The sequence below is a fragment of the Westerdykella ornata genome, assembly GCF_010094085.1.
Source record: "Westerdykella ornata strain CBS 379.55 unplaced genomic scaffold EI97scaffold_39, whole genome shotgun sequence".
Lineage (NCBI taxonomy): Eukaryota > Fungi > Ascomycota > Dothideomycetes > Pleosporales > Sporormiaceae > Westerdykella > Westerdykella ornata.
Window position 1 is genome coordinate 73554 of NW_022986889.1, and position 12741 is coordinate 86294.

Genomic DNA, 12741 nt, shown 5'->3' on the forward strand with positions numbered 1-12741 from the left:
GTGGCTTATGGCATGCTGGAGCGCATCAAGCATATGCAAAAGCGATCCTCACTGCCCTCTTTGGACGAATAGTCTGAAGAATGCGGCAGTAGCCGACTTTGTCTCTTTCGGGGACAATGGTCGATTCCCTGTCTCGGTTCGACTTTGCTAGTCACAAGAGTGTGAAGACGAAGATAAACGACTTTACGACATGACATCATGACGGTTCAAGCAGTGGATCCTTGGCAACGAGGTGTCCTGTCTGAGAGGGAGGCGCCTGCATGCACGCACGATTGCACTAATGATTCATGAACGACACCAGCACATCATGTACCGAAGAACGAGGGACTTGTCTTAGAGGCGCCCAAGTCTCATTCATGCTTTGTTTCGTTTCCTTTTGTCTTTCATTGTCTTCATTGTTTCGGTCTTCTTTCGGACGGGTGTTCTTTTCATTTGGTAAGGGAAGGGATTGGATGTGGTTCTTATCTTTTCTTCTTCTGAGATGAATGGGGACGGTGTAATTCACGATGTCATGCCAATGCCAATGCCAGCGGTGATGATGATGATTATGAATAGATGCATTCTACTTGTATCTTCTACATAGTGCGACTTCGGCTGTGCAATGTTTTCCAAGAGTATATTTTTACATTCCCGAGTCGTTTGCAGAGTATCGCGCAGTGCAAATATAGTATACCTGGCAATATGTATATGGTGATTCTGCGGAGTTTCTAGATCATTGCTGTGTACAGCGCAGGGAGGATATATTTGACCAGAGGCGCGCAGCTTGGTCGCCTGAAGCGGTTAGGCAGCCTGTTCTAACGTGAAGTGGTGGGCGGTTGCGCCTCCCTTTTTGGACCACCTTGGAAATCAAGGGAGAGTGGAGGGCTAAAAATACAACACCCATCCCACTCCCTGCTGCTTCTGCAAGGCCAACACCCGCTACGCGCCCGCATTCTTGGAAATCGGATTCTGTCTGCGATTGGTGCGGGCCCCTGATCTCGATCCGTGTGGAATTGCTGCGGTGAGATGGATGGGGTAGTCTGGCTGCTGCTAAGCGCCGGCGACTGTTTGGAACGGCCACGCCAGAGACATGCAAAGCAAAGCCCAAGACCGAAGCGCTGGCCTCAGCCTCCCCGCACGCATGGGCGAGGTCGGCGAACCAACCCTGAGACGTGTTTCAATGTGAGGGAGAGGGAGATTTGGGGTACCTATAAGGCGGGGAGGCCATGGTGGTGCAGCCAGCGTGCAGATGCTCCATCTACTGTATGCAGGCAGCTGAGCATTTACCGTTTGCCGGCCGTATGTAGGCACGTCTTACGCGCATTCTTTTTTCTCGGTTTTCTCTTCCTCTTCGCTTTTTCGCTTCCTTGATTTTCTTTTCGGAATTCTGCTTCTCGACTTGCTGGTTCTGCGCTGCGCCTGGTGTGTTGGTCAGTCCACGACGTTTGCACGATTGGGATTTGACTTGAACTTCTCCTACCTACCTGCCTACCTACTATTTTGCTTGAGTCGATCGATTTCGATACTTTCCGAGTTACTGCGCTGGACGTTACAATTGCCGCTGTGGAAGCGCAGTGCGCTCGCTCCACCACATTTCCCCCTCCTTGAAAGACAGAGAGAGAGGGAAGGAAATGGAGATCAGGATATCAAGACTAGGTGCGCTTCTGGCGCTACTAAGTGGTATGTTCGCATCTTCTGCCTGAACTATCCGTTTCATCGATCTTGGAAGCCGAGATGGGAGCGACGCCTTGTCTGAGACACGGCCAATATCATCCGCGCTCAGATACAACTATATACATGACCACTAACACCCATCTTAGCATCCCTCACACACGCCCAATCCATAGCCTCGCCATCACCGTCATCATCATCCCAACCAGCGCCAACCTCACCCCCATCATCCACCTTCTACGTCCCCGAAACCGAAACCCAGTTCTCCCTCAACATCGCCAATGACACCACTTCCGACTCGGGCGATGTGTACATGTACATGACGAGTCCGGCGTACTCCTGGGTGGGGTTTGGGTTTGGGAGCCGGATGGAGGGCGCGCTGATGTTTGTCGTGTATGCCGATGGGAGCGGGAAGAGTACGTCTATGTTCCAAGTATCTTCTCTCCATGTTGCGCTACTCTCCTCGCGAAAACAGCATCCGCGAAGATCAGTCCTAACACCAAATACTAACCTCCCCCTCACAGACCTCACACTCTCCCCCCGCCTCTCCCTCCACGGCCCCCACACCGAACCCTCCTTCGCCCCGGCCACGCAAATCTCCCTCCTCCCAGGTACCCGCATCGACCCGGACTCGGGCATGTTCGTCCTCCACGCCGTCTGCCGCTACTGCCGCGCCTGGCCCGGCGGATCCCTGGACGTCACGTCCCGCACCGCGCCCATGATCTTCGCCTTCGGCCCGGGCCACGCGATGATGAGCGACGACAAGAACGCGGGACTGAAGCGGCATGGCCGATTCGGCCGGTTCGAGATGGACCTCGTTGCGGCCACGGGTGTTGGAGGTGTACCTGAGGGGAATCAGAAGGAGATGAGGGGGGTCAGGATGCTGGATGGGGATTTTGGGAGGAAGGATCACGATGGGAAGAAAGTTGCGCATGCGGTTCTGGGGTGTTTGGCGATTTTCGTCGTGTGGCCGGTGAATGTTGCCGTGGGGGCTTGGGTGAGGAGGAGGAGGGGGTGGGTGCATGGGGTCGTGAGTGCCGTGTTGGTGGGTATGTTGGCGGCGAGTTATGGGGTGGGTGGTGTGGTTGGGGGGCAGTTTAATCGGGTGAGTGTGCTTTGGAGGCCCGTTCCTCTTCCTTCCCATTCCTCATGGGATGGGATGCAATTCAAGTGAACCAACACTGACATGCCACAGTCCCGAACGCTCCAAACCCCCCACCAGATCCTCGCCCTCATCTCCCTCTTCCCCCTCCTCCTCACCGTCCTCCTGCCCCTCTGGCCTCTAACCCGCCTCGCGCCGACCGTCCTCCCAGAACTCCACGTCCCCTTCGCCTCCCTCACCCTCGTCTGCCTCATCCTAACGGGGGGCCTGGGTCTGCATCTCGGCGGCCAGAGTCGCCCCATCATCCTCGTCTACAGCGCTGTAGCGCTCGGAATCTTCCTCTTGTGTTTGATTGTGCAGCGGTGTGCGAGGAGGAGGAGGGGGAGAGGAGGTCAGCGGGAGGAGGAGGAGGAGGATGAGCAGAGATTAATGAGTTCTTCGGGAGGCAGGGGGATGGGGATGGGGATGAAGATGACTCTGAAGGGATGGAAAGATGTGGGGAGTGCGAGTGCGAGTGCGAGTTTGAGGAGCGAGAGCGCGGCTAGTGTCGACAGGCCGGGGTATTACGCAGGTGGACGGGCGGGGAGTCCGACGAACGGGGACGCAAATGGGAGTGGGAATGCGAATGGAGGCAAGGTGTTTGGAGGCGGGACCATGCCCGGTCCGCAGTATTTGCTGAATATGCATCCTGGGGTGCCGGTGCAGCCGGGTCGGTGGTAAACGTATAAGAATGGGGGGTTTTCCGAGGGCGAGTGAGGTCGCATGTGAGGGGAGGGAGAGGGAGAAGGAGAGAGAGAAAGGCGATTGTTACGATTATGATGTTTGCATGGATAAGGTCTGGGTTCGGTACGGTAGAGGTATGCGTCTGGTGTTTATTTTTCTTTTGGATTTGTTTTGGATTTGTTCTCTTCGTTCGCTCTTGGAGAGCGCCTTTTTTCTTCTCGTCTGGTCTTGATTACGCTGTTGTTGTTGTTGTTCACTTTTCAGTTCCGTATGTTTGGGTTTTGTTCTCTGGGATGAATGCCTCTCCTCTTGGAAATTTTTCCTGGTTACGCTTGAGATACCACGGCTTTTTCTGAATATCATCCTTTTGCTTTTTCCCTTCTTCTTCTTGCTTGCTTGGGTACTTTGAGCTGCCCATCTACACGAATGATTCGGTGCTTGATTGGAAGGAGTGCTTGATTGGAAGGAGTGAAGGATTTGTCTAGGGTAGGAGTGGCGGATACATGGCAGTGAATTGCAACAAGGCCGACACAGCCTCGACTATTTGTAATAAACATCATCTACGGACTAGTGGAGCTTCACCTGCTGGGATGGTTGGTGTAGGATAGCATGCTGCCGTTACCAGTGGACACCAGCCGAGCGATGGGTGGGTAAGATACCATCTCCTTTCTCTTCCTTCCTTCTCCGCAGTGAAGTAGGCTTCGCTTTTCGGCGAAGTTCCACGACAATTCGACGACACCTCGAAGTTCTTTAGGCGTCAACTTTCTTTGGGAAGTAGGTACGGAGTTATATTGGATGAGCCGATGGCTGTTTTGGACTGGATATGAGTGCAGAGGGATGGCTGGGAGGAGGGTCGTGTTGATAATTGTAACAGGCCTCCCGGAAACCGTTCACTTATTATTGCGGGGTGTAGAGGCAAGGAAGGGAGCACAAGTGGAGAGAGAGGAGTTTTGGACTATAGAGGGAGAGAATTGATTGAACAAAAAGAAATATGTAGTAGGTACTTATAGTAACAAGGCGAGCTAGAACGACAGCAGTTAGCATATCAAAAAGGGAAAAAGTGTTCATTACTGTGCTACAGGAACCGTAACGGACGTATGGGGACCAACCAAGGAGAACAAGACTGAAAAAATAATATCGCCGCTGCTTGCTCTGACGGACGATGGACAACGGCAAAAAGAAATGACCCAGCCGAGGTTTGAACTCGGGACCTCCAGTGTACCTAACCGATGTTAGACTGGCGCCATAACCAACTAGACTACCGGGCCGCCTGTTATTAAATAATAATTTCTATTTAAACATTATGTATCAAATATGGCATTTCAAAGGACGGCATTTTCCGGCGCGGGATAGAAGAAAGGGAGCGCAGAATCAGAGAAATGATTCCTTCGCCTTTCAATCTATTGAGAAGCGAGATGAGGAAGGAGTGGCGCTAGATGGGTGGGGCCGACTTGGTCCAAGATGTAGGATGTGAATTTCGAATCATTGCATATATAGGTTATTTGGACGACATATTGGGTCATTGCACCTTGAAGAGACGAATGTCCACGTTTAAGTGGGTGCGAAACCGGGCGTACGGCGAGCATGTTGTTGCAGTACTTTTTGCAAGGCTGGATGAAGGCGCTTCATTGTGAAGGTGGGGAATCAACGCGGATGAGCTTTCATTTGAGTAGTGACTCGCTCGACGCTCACCCGTGGACAGCAGGCACAGGGTAGGAAAAGGTGGAGCCAACGTAGTGGAGATAGCTCTAGGCAGAGCAGCGCCATAGGGATAATCTATCTAAATCGCACGGTGAACTTCTATTTCGAATAATGTTAGCGGATCAAGCATCTTTTGATGCGGAGTACTGATATTTGTCTCCCTAGTCCATCCAATCGTTGCTGGGTCGACGCGGGTTGTTTGCAAAGTTGCGTCACCCCAGCCTCCTCTCAACCACCTCATTTTCGACACCAGCCACAACTACCACCACAAGTAACAGCGGGAACAACACTCCCCACCCATCCCCACTCCATCCGCCCGATAGTTCAACTCTGACTATTTTCTAGTCTTTGCGCGGATTCGCAGCAAACGATCGCTGCTGCATTCTTATCCTACATCGCGAACCTTCTCCCACCATCACCAAGCGAGATACAAACACTGTCCGACGACCACATCCCTCTCTGAGCTCCGGCTCAGGCCTTGTGCCCAGCTCAACGCAGTCTTCGAGCATTCGATAACCCAACATCATGGCGCCTACTCCAGACTCCTTCCTCTCGCTCCTCCCACGCTCGTTCCTCGCCGAGACCAACCATGCCCCGACCATCAACTCCGACACTCGCTCCCTCTCTCCCATGGACGTACAAGCTCTGCACCTCGCAAAGCGAGCCGATCGCCATGTCGACTTCTCTGCCGGCACAAAACCACCGGACGCCTTCGACAACAAAGGGTTCCAAGCACTCTTCGCCATCATCGGCATGGGCATGGTGTTGACGGCGTTGTGGTTCTTCTTCTGGGCCAAGAATGGCGGATTCAAGTGGGGAGAGAACGACTGGGAGGACTATAAGTCTACTGTCCTGCGGCGCAAAGGTCCGGACGGCAAGACCCTGTCCAATGCCACCAAGAGCACCAGGCTGGGCGGCGGGAGTGTCGTCCATGGCGGTAGCTACGGCGCTGAGAGCAGTGTCGGCTACACGGATGAAACTGCCACGAGTGCCGACCTTAGTGAGATGCGAGAGGTGGAGGAAGGCCGTGGCGTTGGTGCTTTTGGACTCCGTGGTGGTGACGCTAGCAAGAAGAAGCATCGTCGCGAGGGCACAAACAACTACAAGGACCAAGACGTACGCGCATACCGTGAGGAGAAGCCTGCACGCGTAGGCGGCCTCAATCGCAAGGCCGATGGCGTCTACACGGACTTCTCCAACACTGGGTCGGATCTCGGCTCCAACGTATCCTCGAAGCCTCTAGTCACCGTCTCAGCCAAGGAGAAGAAGAAGGAAGAAAAGGCCAAGGAAGCCCGGGCAAAGGAACGCATGCGTCAGGCCAAACTCATTGAGAAGAACGCCGCCAGGACGGCCGCCGCCGAGGAAAAAGCCCGCAAAGCAGCAGAGAAGGAACAGGCAAAGAGGGAAAAGGCAGAGCAGAAGAAAGCAAAGAAGAGCAAACGCGCCGACACCGAAGCCACCTCCTCGGAAGCTCCCATGAGTGAGGCCCCCATGAGTGAGGCTCCCATGAGCGAAAAGCCCATGGTCAAGGCCCCCATGACCACATACACTGCCTCGGAAGCACCTCGCAAGTCCCGCCGCTCTCCTCCCTCCGCCGCCTACTCGTTCGTCTCTGGCGATGATACCAACACCGTCTACACTGGCGCCTACACCGACAACCGCACCGCCCCCTCGGAAGTCAACGAGTCCTCGTACTACTCCGACTACCGCCCCAACGCGGACCCAGCAGCCTTGTCGCAGGCCACCCGCTCGCGCCGCGACCGTGACAGCAGAGACGCTGCGAGGAGCCGCCACTCATCCGCTTCTCCTCGCAAGCAACATCGCGCATCCCGTGACGCTGATGCTCCATCGGACATGTTCGCCCAGGCGAACGGCAATGTCCAAGGGACTCTCTCCTACCCATGCTACATCCCCGGCTTGAGCTCTGCCTGTAGCGTCGGTGTCAGCGAGAGCGTTAGTCAGGTTGGAGGTCCCAGCCACGGAGGCAGACGCGGGCGGGACGTCATGGACGGATATCGGAGGGGCGGTGTGAGGGCTGTGGCTCGGAGGGATAGCCTGAGCGATAGCGATGCTTAGATTAAAGGTAAATGTTTGAGTGGTTCACGAGATAGGGGTTCGGGGTTGATGGATACCCTTGCCAGATTGTGTACACAGCTTACTGTTCATTCTTGTCGGCGTTTGGGGAGGTAAACAGGGAAGGGAATGAAAGCGATGAACTCCGCTTGGAGGATTGGGATGCCGTTAAGGCTCGATAGAGGCTATTGATGGGTATGGAGCGCATGGACGGCTTGTATGTACCTAGGTAGAGCATGAACCGATGAATGTGATACGACGAATATAACGAGCAATCTGCGAACTGCTTGTGAACAAGTGTGGCTTGGACGGTGCAAGCATCGCGATCTCGATGCGGCTCCTCCACTGTCAACTTCGCCGTATCTATTAGTGACTCCAGCAATTCCAAGGCACGGCAAAGTCATGGAAAATACTAGATAGCCATATCCAAATACAGTACAAGCTGTCATGCACATCCAACACGCCCACGCCAAGAGGGCCCAAGTGGATGAGCGCACACCTGCAGGTGACACGGCGATTGGGTTCTTACTGTTACTCTGATGGCAGATAGATGGTGTGGGTCGGTGGGTGAGCCGCACGCGCGGGCACTTGATGGTGTATTGGTGTGCGTGGTGCGGGCTTTGTCAGTTAAGACAGCGCCGCAAGAGGAAATCAGAGTTGGTGGTGAGCTGATGACGGGCTTTACTCTGGTAAACTCGGTGCTGAGCAACATGTCGGCCTCATACGGTGTACTGACAGTAAGACTGAGGTTTGCCACAACACTCTGTAGAATTCACCGCTTCGGGCGCTTCAAGCTAACTGAGGAGAATTTCACGGAAATAGCGGGGGATTTGCACTAGCAAGACTACTGCTACGGTGCTACTCGGAACCATCAAATCAATCAGCCGCATCCACACTCAGATCGGCCTTGATGAGGACCATCTCTTGAAGAAAAGGATGGCGGGTTTGTCGCCTGATTGGCGGTGCGCGCGTGATGATGGATCGCCTTGAAAAAAGATCCACGACCAAGACCCAAGACCAAGCTCTCGCCTCCCCTCTTGTCACTCTTCTCTTCCCCTCTTCCCCACCCTTATGCACACGACTTTCCCATGTGCGAAAACTGAAGATTCCTTGAATCAAGGAAACAGCCGCAAATGGTCGTTTCCTGCACCGATCGCCCTGCCTTTGCATATCCCGCCGCGCAACCTGTGCCGACGCATGTCTTGGACTCTTTCGCATGCGCGCGGCGGGAATGCAGGGGACGTCTGCAGATGACCCTCTGGCGGCTTTGCTCCCTACACCATCTTGTGCCCATCATGTGTCAAGGGCGGGCCCTAGAGGAGGCGGCGAGGCTGGGAGAGGTCATTTTGTGCATCAGCATTTGGGTGGGCGTTGCTCGTTTGGGGTTGGGGGACATAGATGGTGGGTGGGCTGCAGGTGTCGGTCGCGGGGTGCAGGTTCGTGAGGCGGGCAGTAGACTACTTGCAAGATGCATGGCGTTCGGTATAAGTATCTCTACTATCCATTTCCATTTTATTCCTTTCCTCTCTGCCCATTTCTTGGTGCTGCTCCAAGGGAACTGTCGGGGTTAGAGCATTTGGGTTTCCTTCGTTTCCCGTCCGCCTCATTAACCATTCTGGCCTCTCCCACCAGGCAAACGCTTGCACACACTCAAGGCAGCACCCACCACCTTCTTGTCACTGTTGTCTCAGTCCTATGATTCACACACCCTTCCCACCGGGTACTTTGACTGACATACTGCGCCTCGGTCATTAGCCGTCACGGTGTACGCACGGGAACTTGAATATCCAAGGTTGACGAGAGGCCGCCTGCAGCTGTCACGTATATAATCACTGAATCACTGAGGCGCGGTGACACTTGACTTCCTTCTCTTCTCCCCTCTTCCTTGCTTCTTTCGACATCTGCAAAGGAAGTCCGTCGTTACTGGCCCTGTTCCCCTTTCCCTGTTCTTGGATTCCCGACGTTTGCTGCCTCAACCCTCGACCGGCCGCGGGCCGGACACCATCATACGAAGAGGAAGAGGAAGAGCCAGAAGGATCAAAGGAACAAGTTTCTCCTCTACGGTAGAACACAGTCACACATACACCATCAAAGACACACATCAAGACGGCAACCAACCAACCAACTACATCCTCTCCACCATGCCTACCTACCTCCGCACCACCTCCCCATCCTCCCCGGGACCCCGCTCCTACTCCTTTCCTCCCTGCGACCCACCCATCCCCATCTCCCACCCTCCCTCCACCTCTTCCCGGAGTAGGACCCAATTTCAGACCCCCTCCCCTTCCCAAGACCTACCAGACATCGACGACGACCCCTTCGCCCACTTCATCTCCCCCGTCTCCGACGACGACGACCCATACGACGTCCTCTCCCTCAGCGCAGGCATCATCGTATCCGACGCCACGTCCTCCGCGTCAGCAACCTCCACGTCCCCCAAGACGAGCAAATTCAAGTCGTCGGTCGCGGAGAAGTGGGCCCGGTACGTGCGGCTGCATCACGTGCAGCTCCATCAGCGGTATCATGACGATGACGATGATGATGGTGATGGGGTTGCAGGGAGAGATGACGGAGACGATAGGGAAGAGGAAGAAGAAGATGATGAGTCCTTTGTACAGCTCGACGATGATCGGCTGCTGGATACGTTGCACACGGCGCCTCAGCTTCGCGGTCCACCGCCCATTTTCATCTCCCCTCCCGCCTCGCCCGAGCAGGAAGACGAGGAAGACGAAGATGAAGATGAAGATGAAGACCTCGGACTCACGCTGGAGATGGAGCCCACGCGCGGCCGCGCGCAGGAACTGCTCGCCAGCGGGAAGAAGGCGGCGGCGAAGGCGAGGGTGAGGCCGAGGGCGCGGGGCCGTCGCCGGTATGGGAATGCCGCGGCGCTGATGGGCGCGACGAGGAGGAGGAGGTCGTGGAGGGAGCCGAGTCCGGACTTGTTTACCGTCGAGGAGAGCGCGAGTGAGGGGGATGAGGCGTAGAGAGTATGGAAGATTTCGGTCGACAGTAGGGTCGACGGAGGTGTATTTGAGGGATCTTGATTGAGGGATTGGTGGTTCTGCATTGTTTCGGCGGTATATTCGTCGTGTTCTCTTCTCCATTTCTTCTTTTTTTCTTTCCGTTACTCTTTCCCCCTTCACTTGTTTGACCTCGTCCTTGCATGCATTTTCCGGCGTCCTTGAGAAAGACTGGAACATACACGCTCACGCACACGCACATGTATTTGCATTTTAGGCCTTCTACTTCTTTTCGCCTTTTCATTTTCCCGTTTCGCATCTATCCGCTTAGACTTTTTTCTATCTACTAAATTGTTCGCCCTTCTCTGTTTCGTTCTATTAGTTTCGTTGTCTAGCATTCGCACTGCACTTGTACCTATCCATTACCATTTCTACACCCTTCCAGGAAGGAGGACTTGGATAAAAGGGGCCACACAATGGGGGAGTATTAGGGAATTGGAATGGCATTCGGCGGCGCCCCGGTGTCGGCGTTTACAATTTTCGACTCCAAAGTACACTGTTCTTCATATACCTATGTACCTATGGGATCCATAGACGTATTTCGCACTACAGAGCACGCATACACACACACAGAGAGAGAGAGAGAGCTATACGAATATACACAGTAAGATAATTGTAATTTGTAATGCAAACAGAATGTGCAATAAGACGTCCCGGGAGCTGCAGCTCGAATAGGACGGGAAAAGGGAGATCAACTAGCGATCATCTGATCGTGGAGCAGGGCTTTCATACAGTGCGTGTCTCCTCCCTCCGCGGCGAGATCCTGATGGGGTACACTATTACTACTCCTGTGTACGATGCAGGCAGGGTAGCTGCACCTATTTCCTGCAGCATGGCTTCACTTCTTGCACAGGTATCGCGCGGTTGCTTTACCCGCGTATTGTACTCTACTGTACAGTAGCGTATATGTGCCGCCTCGCCTCGACGATCTACACAGTACATGGATGCATGGATGCTGCGCTGTACATGCACATTCATGTACGCCATCGTCATGGTACCGATGGGATCGACTAGTTACCATGGCAATCATTCCGCTCCAGCATTTCCGCAGTTAGCAGGAAGAGAATGGAAAACTTCTCCTGTGCTGTGTGGTGGGAACGACGATTTCCTGGCTTACTGCACAGTAGACCATCTGCTAAACCCTCCGGATACATAGATGGGTATCTAGACATGGAATGGTCTAGCGTGTAGCCGTAACTGTCGAAGTGAAATGTAGATTGTGCTTGGAAGCGTCAAACACATGGCGGAGAACAGAATAGGGTATACTAATTCTCTAACGATACAAACCTCCCTCCCTCCTATACTCTGTATTAACACCCCCCCTCACCCACTCCCATTAGGTCCATCCCCCCATAATCTGTATAATACTCCCCTTACTCACTCCCCCCATCTCCATCCCCCCCCTCCCCCCCCGTCCCATCCAACCAACTCGTACACTCCCCACACCTCCTCGCCCCCTCACTCACCCACCTCCTACAAAACCGACACTTAACCGTCCCCTTCACCAACATCCCTCCACCACTCACCCTCCCATACCCCAACGCCACAACCCACAGCACGCCCGCAATCGCAAAGAACCTCACCACTTTATCCAAAAAGTCGCCCCAGGCGAGCACCACGGCGCCGTCGTCGAGGGCCTGCGCGGGCGTGTTGTACCCGCTGGGTAAGGTGGCGTTGTACGCGGGGCCCCGGCGGAGGGTGAGGAATTGGAGGGAGAGGTTGTGCGAGAGGAAGGGGAGGAGGGAGATGAGGGGGAGGAAGATGGAGGTGATGAGCGAGGTGGTTAGGGCTGTGAAGGCTGTGGCGATGCTGGTGGTGTTTGTTAGTATTGGTATTGTACGTGTTATATAGATGGTAGGGTATGTTGTTGGGTTGGGGAGAGGAGTGCGGTGTGCATGTTTGTTTACCCGTTGCTGTGACGTATAGGTACCACGGTACCACAGTAAACAGCAGGGGAATGAATAGAAAAGATTACTTGTACACTCACATTAACCCCGCGGCCACTTCCAGCACATTGTCCCGCAGCGCAAACTTGGTGAAGCTGTCCCACGCCCTCTCGGTGCCGCGCAGCACGCCGGTCTCGGCGTCGCGCAGGTACTGCTGCGTGTGTTCGTCGAGGCGGGGCATTCTGGTGCCCCTGTGCTCCCGGCTTGCTGGGTTGGAGGGGAGGAAATATAATATGCGCGGCACTGGCGCTTCCGAGGGAGCGAGAGGGAAACTGGAATCAGGCGGCGCGAGGGGTGGAAAAGGAAAAGGTGAAGGAGCGGGAAGTGGGGAGCTTGGCCTTGATTCCTCCATCTGAGAAATCCAACCCACCTTCTCACAGATACATACTGTGTACTCCGCTCCCAGAACAACAACTAAACCCCGCTGGACTCCCCTACAAAATACATCCCACCACGCTTCTCCCTCTCCCAGTCTCTCTTCCGACTCTCCTCATCGACCGTTCCCACATATCTACCTCCATAACCC

General features: G+C 54.4%; 6 protein-coding genes and 1 non-coding gene across 7 annotated transcripts; 5 read left to right on the top strand and 2 right to left on the bottom strand.

The window, feature by feature from the left end:
• Positions 1-876: 876 nt before the first annotated feature.
• On the top strand, positions 877-1531 carry EI97DRAFT_212495 (uncharacterized protein). Its single transcript, XM_033793784.1, has one exon. It carries the CDS (start codon positions 1006-1008, stop codon positions 1348-1350), a length of 345 nt encoding a protein of 114 aa, XP_033649905.1. The 5' UTR covers positions 877-1005; the 3' UTR covers positions 1351-1531.
• On the top strand, positions 1481-3519 carry EI97DRAFT_212487 (uncharacterized protein). Its single transcript, XM_033793783.1, has 3 exons — positions 1481-1659; positions 1800-2755; positions 2846-3519. Exons 1-3 carry the CDS (start codon positions 1611-1613, stop codon positions 3470-3472), a joined length of 1632 nt encoding a protein of 543 aa, XP_033649906.1. The 5' UTR covers positions 1481-1610; the 3' UTR covers positions 3473-3519.
• Positions 3520-4658: 1139 nt separating this feature from the next.
• Positions 4659-4743, bottom strand: EI97DRAFT_t85. Its single transcript has one exon. It is a non-coding gene; the product is annotated as a tRNA-Val (tRNA).
• A 525-nt stretch (positions 4744-5268) lies between these two features.
• On the top strand, positions 5269-7524 carry EI97DRAFT_436996 (uncharacterized protein). The gene has a single exon (XM_033799244.1). The coding sequence runs from the start codon at positions 5702-5704 to the stop codon at positions 7250-7252; it is 1551 nt and encodes a 516-aa protein (XP_033649907.1). The 5' UTR covers positions 5269-5701; the 3' UTR covers positions 7253-7524.
• Positions 7525-8296: 772 nt separating this feature from the next.
• Positions 8297-9105, top strand: EI97DRAFT_212601 (uncharacterized protein). Its single transcript, XM_033793785.1, has one exon. The coding sequence runs from the start codon at positions 8383-8385 to the stop codon at positions 8818-8820; it is 438 nt and encodes a 145-aa protein (XP_033649908.1). The 5' UTR covers positions 8297-8382; the 3' UTR covers positions 8821-9105.
• A 285-nt stretch (positions 9106-9390) lies between these two features.
• EI97DRAFT_445824 (uncharacterized protein) lies at positions 9391-10233 on the top strand (the record flags this gene model as incomplete). The annotated part of the gene is made up of 1 exon (XM_033799990.1): positions 9391-10233. The coding sequence occupies one exon, from the start codon at positions 9391-9393 to the stop codon at positions 10231-10233; it is 843 nt and encodes a 280-aa protein (XP_033649909.1).
• A 1494-nt stretch (positions 10234-11727) lies between these two features.
• Positions 11728-12536, bottom strand: EI97DRAFT_470461 (uncharacterized protein; the record flags this gene model as incomplete). Its single annotated transcript, XM_033801769.1, has 3 exons — positions 12257-12536; positions 11796-12078; positions 11728-11742 (listed from the first exon to the last, which is right to left on the bottom strand). The coding sequence occupies exons 1-3, from the start codon at positions 12394-12396 to the stop codon at positions 11728-11730; spliced, it is 438 nt and encodes a 145-aa protein (XP_033649910.1). The 5' UTR covers positions 12397-12536.
• Positions 12537-12741: the final 205 nt, after the last annotated feature.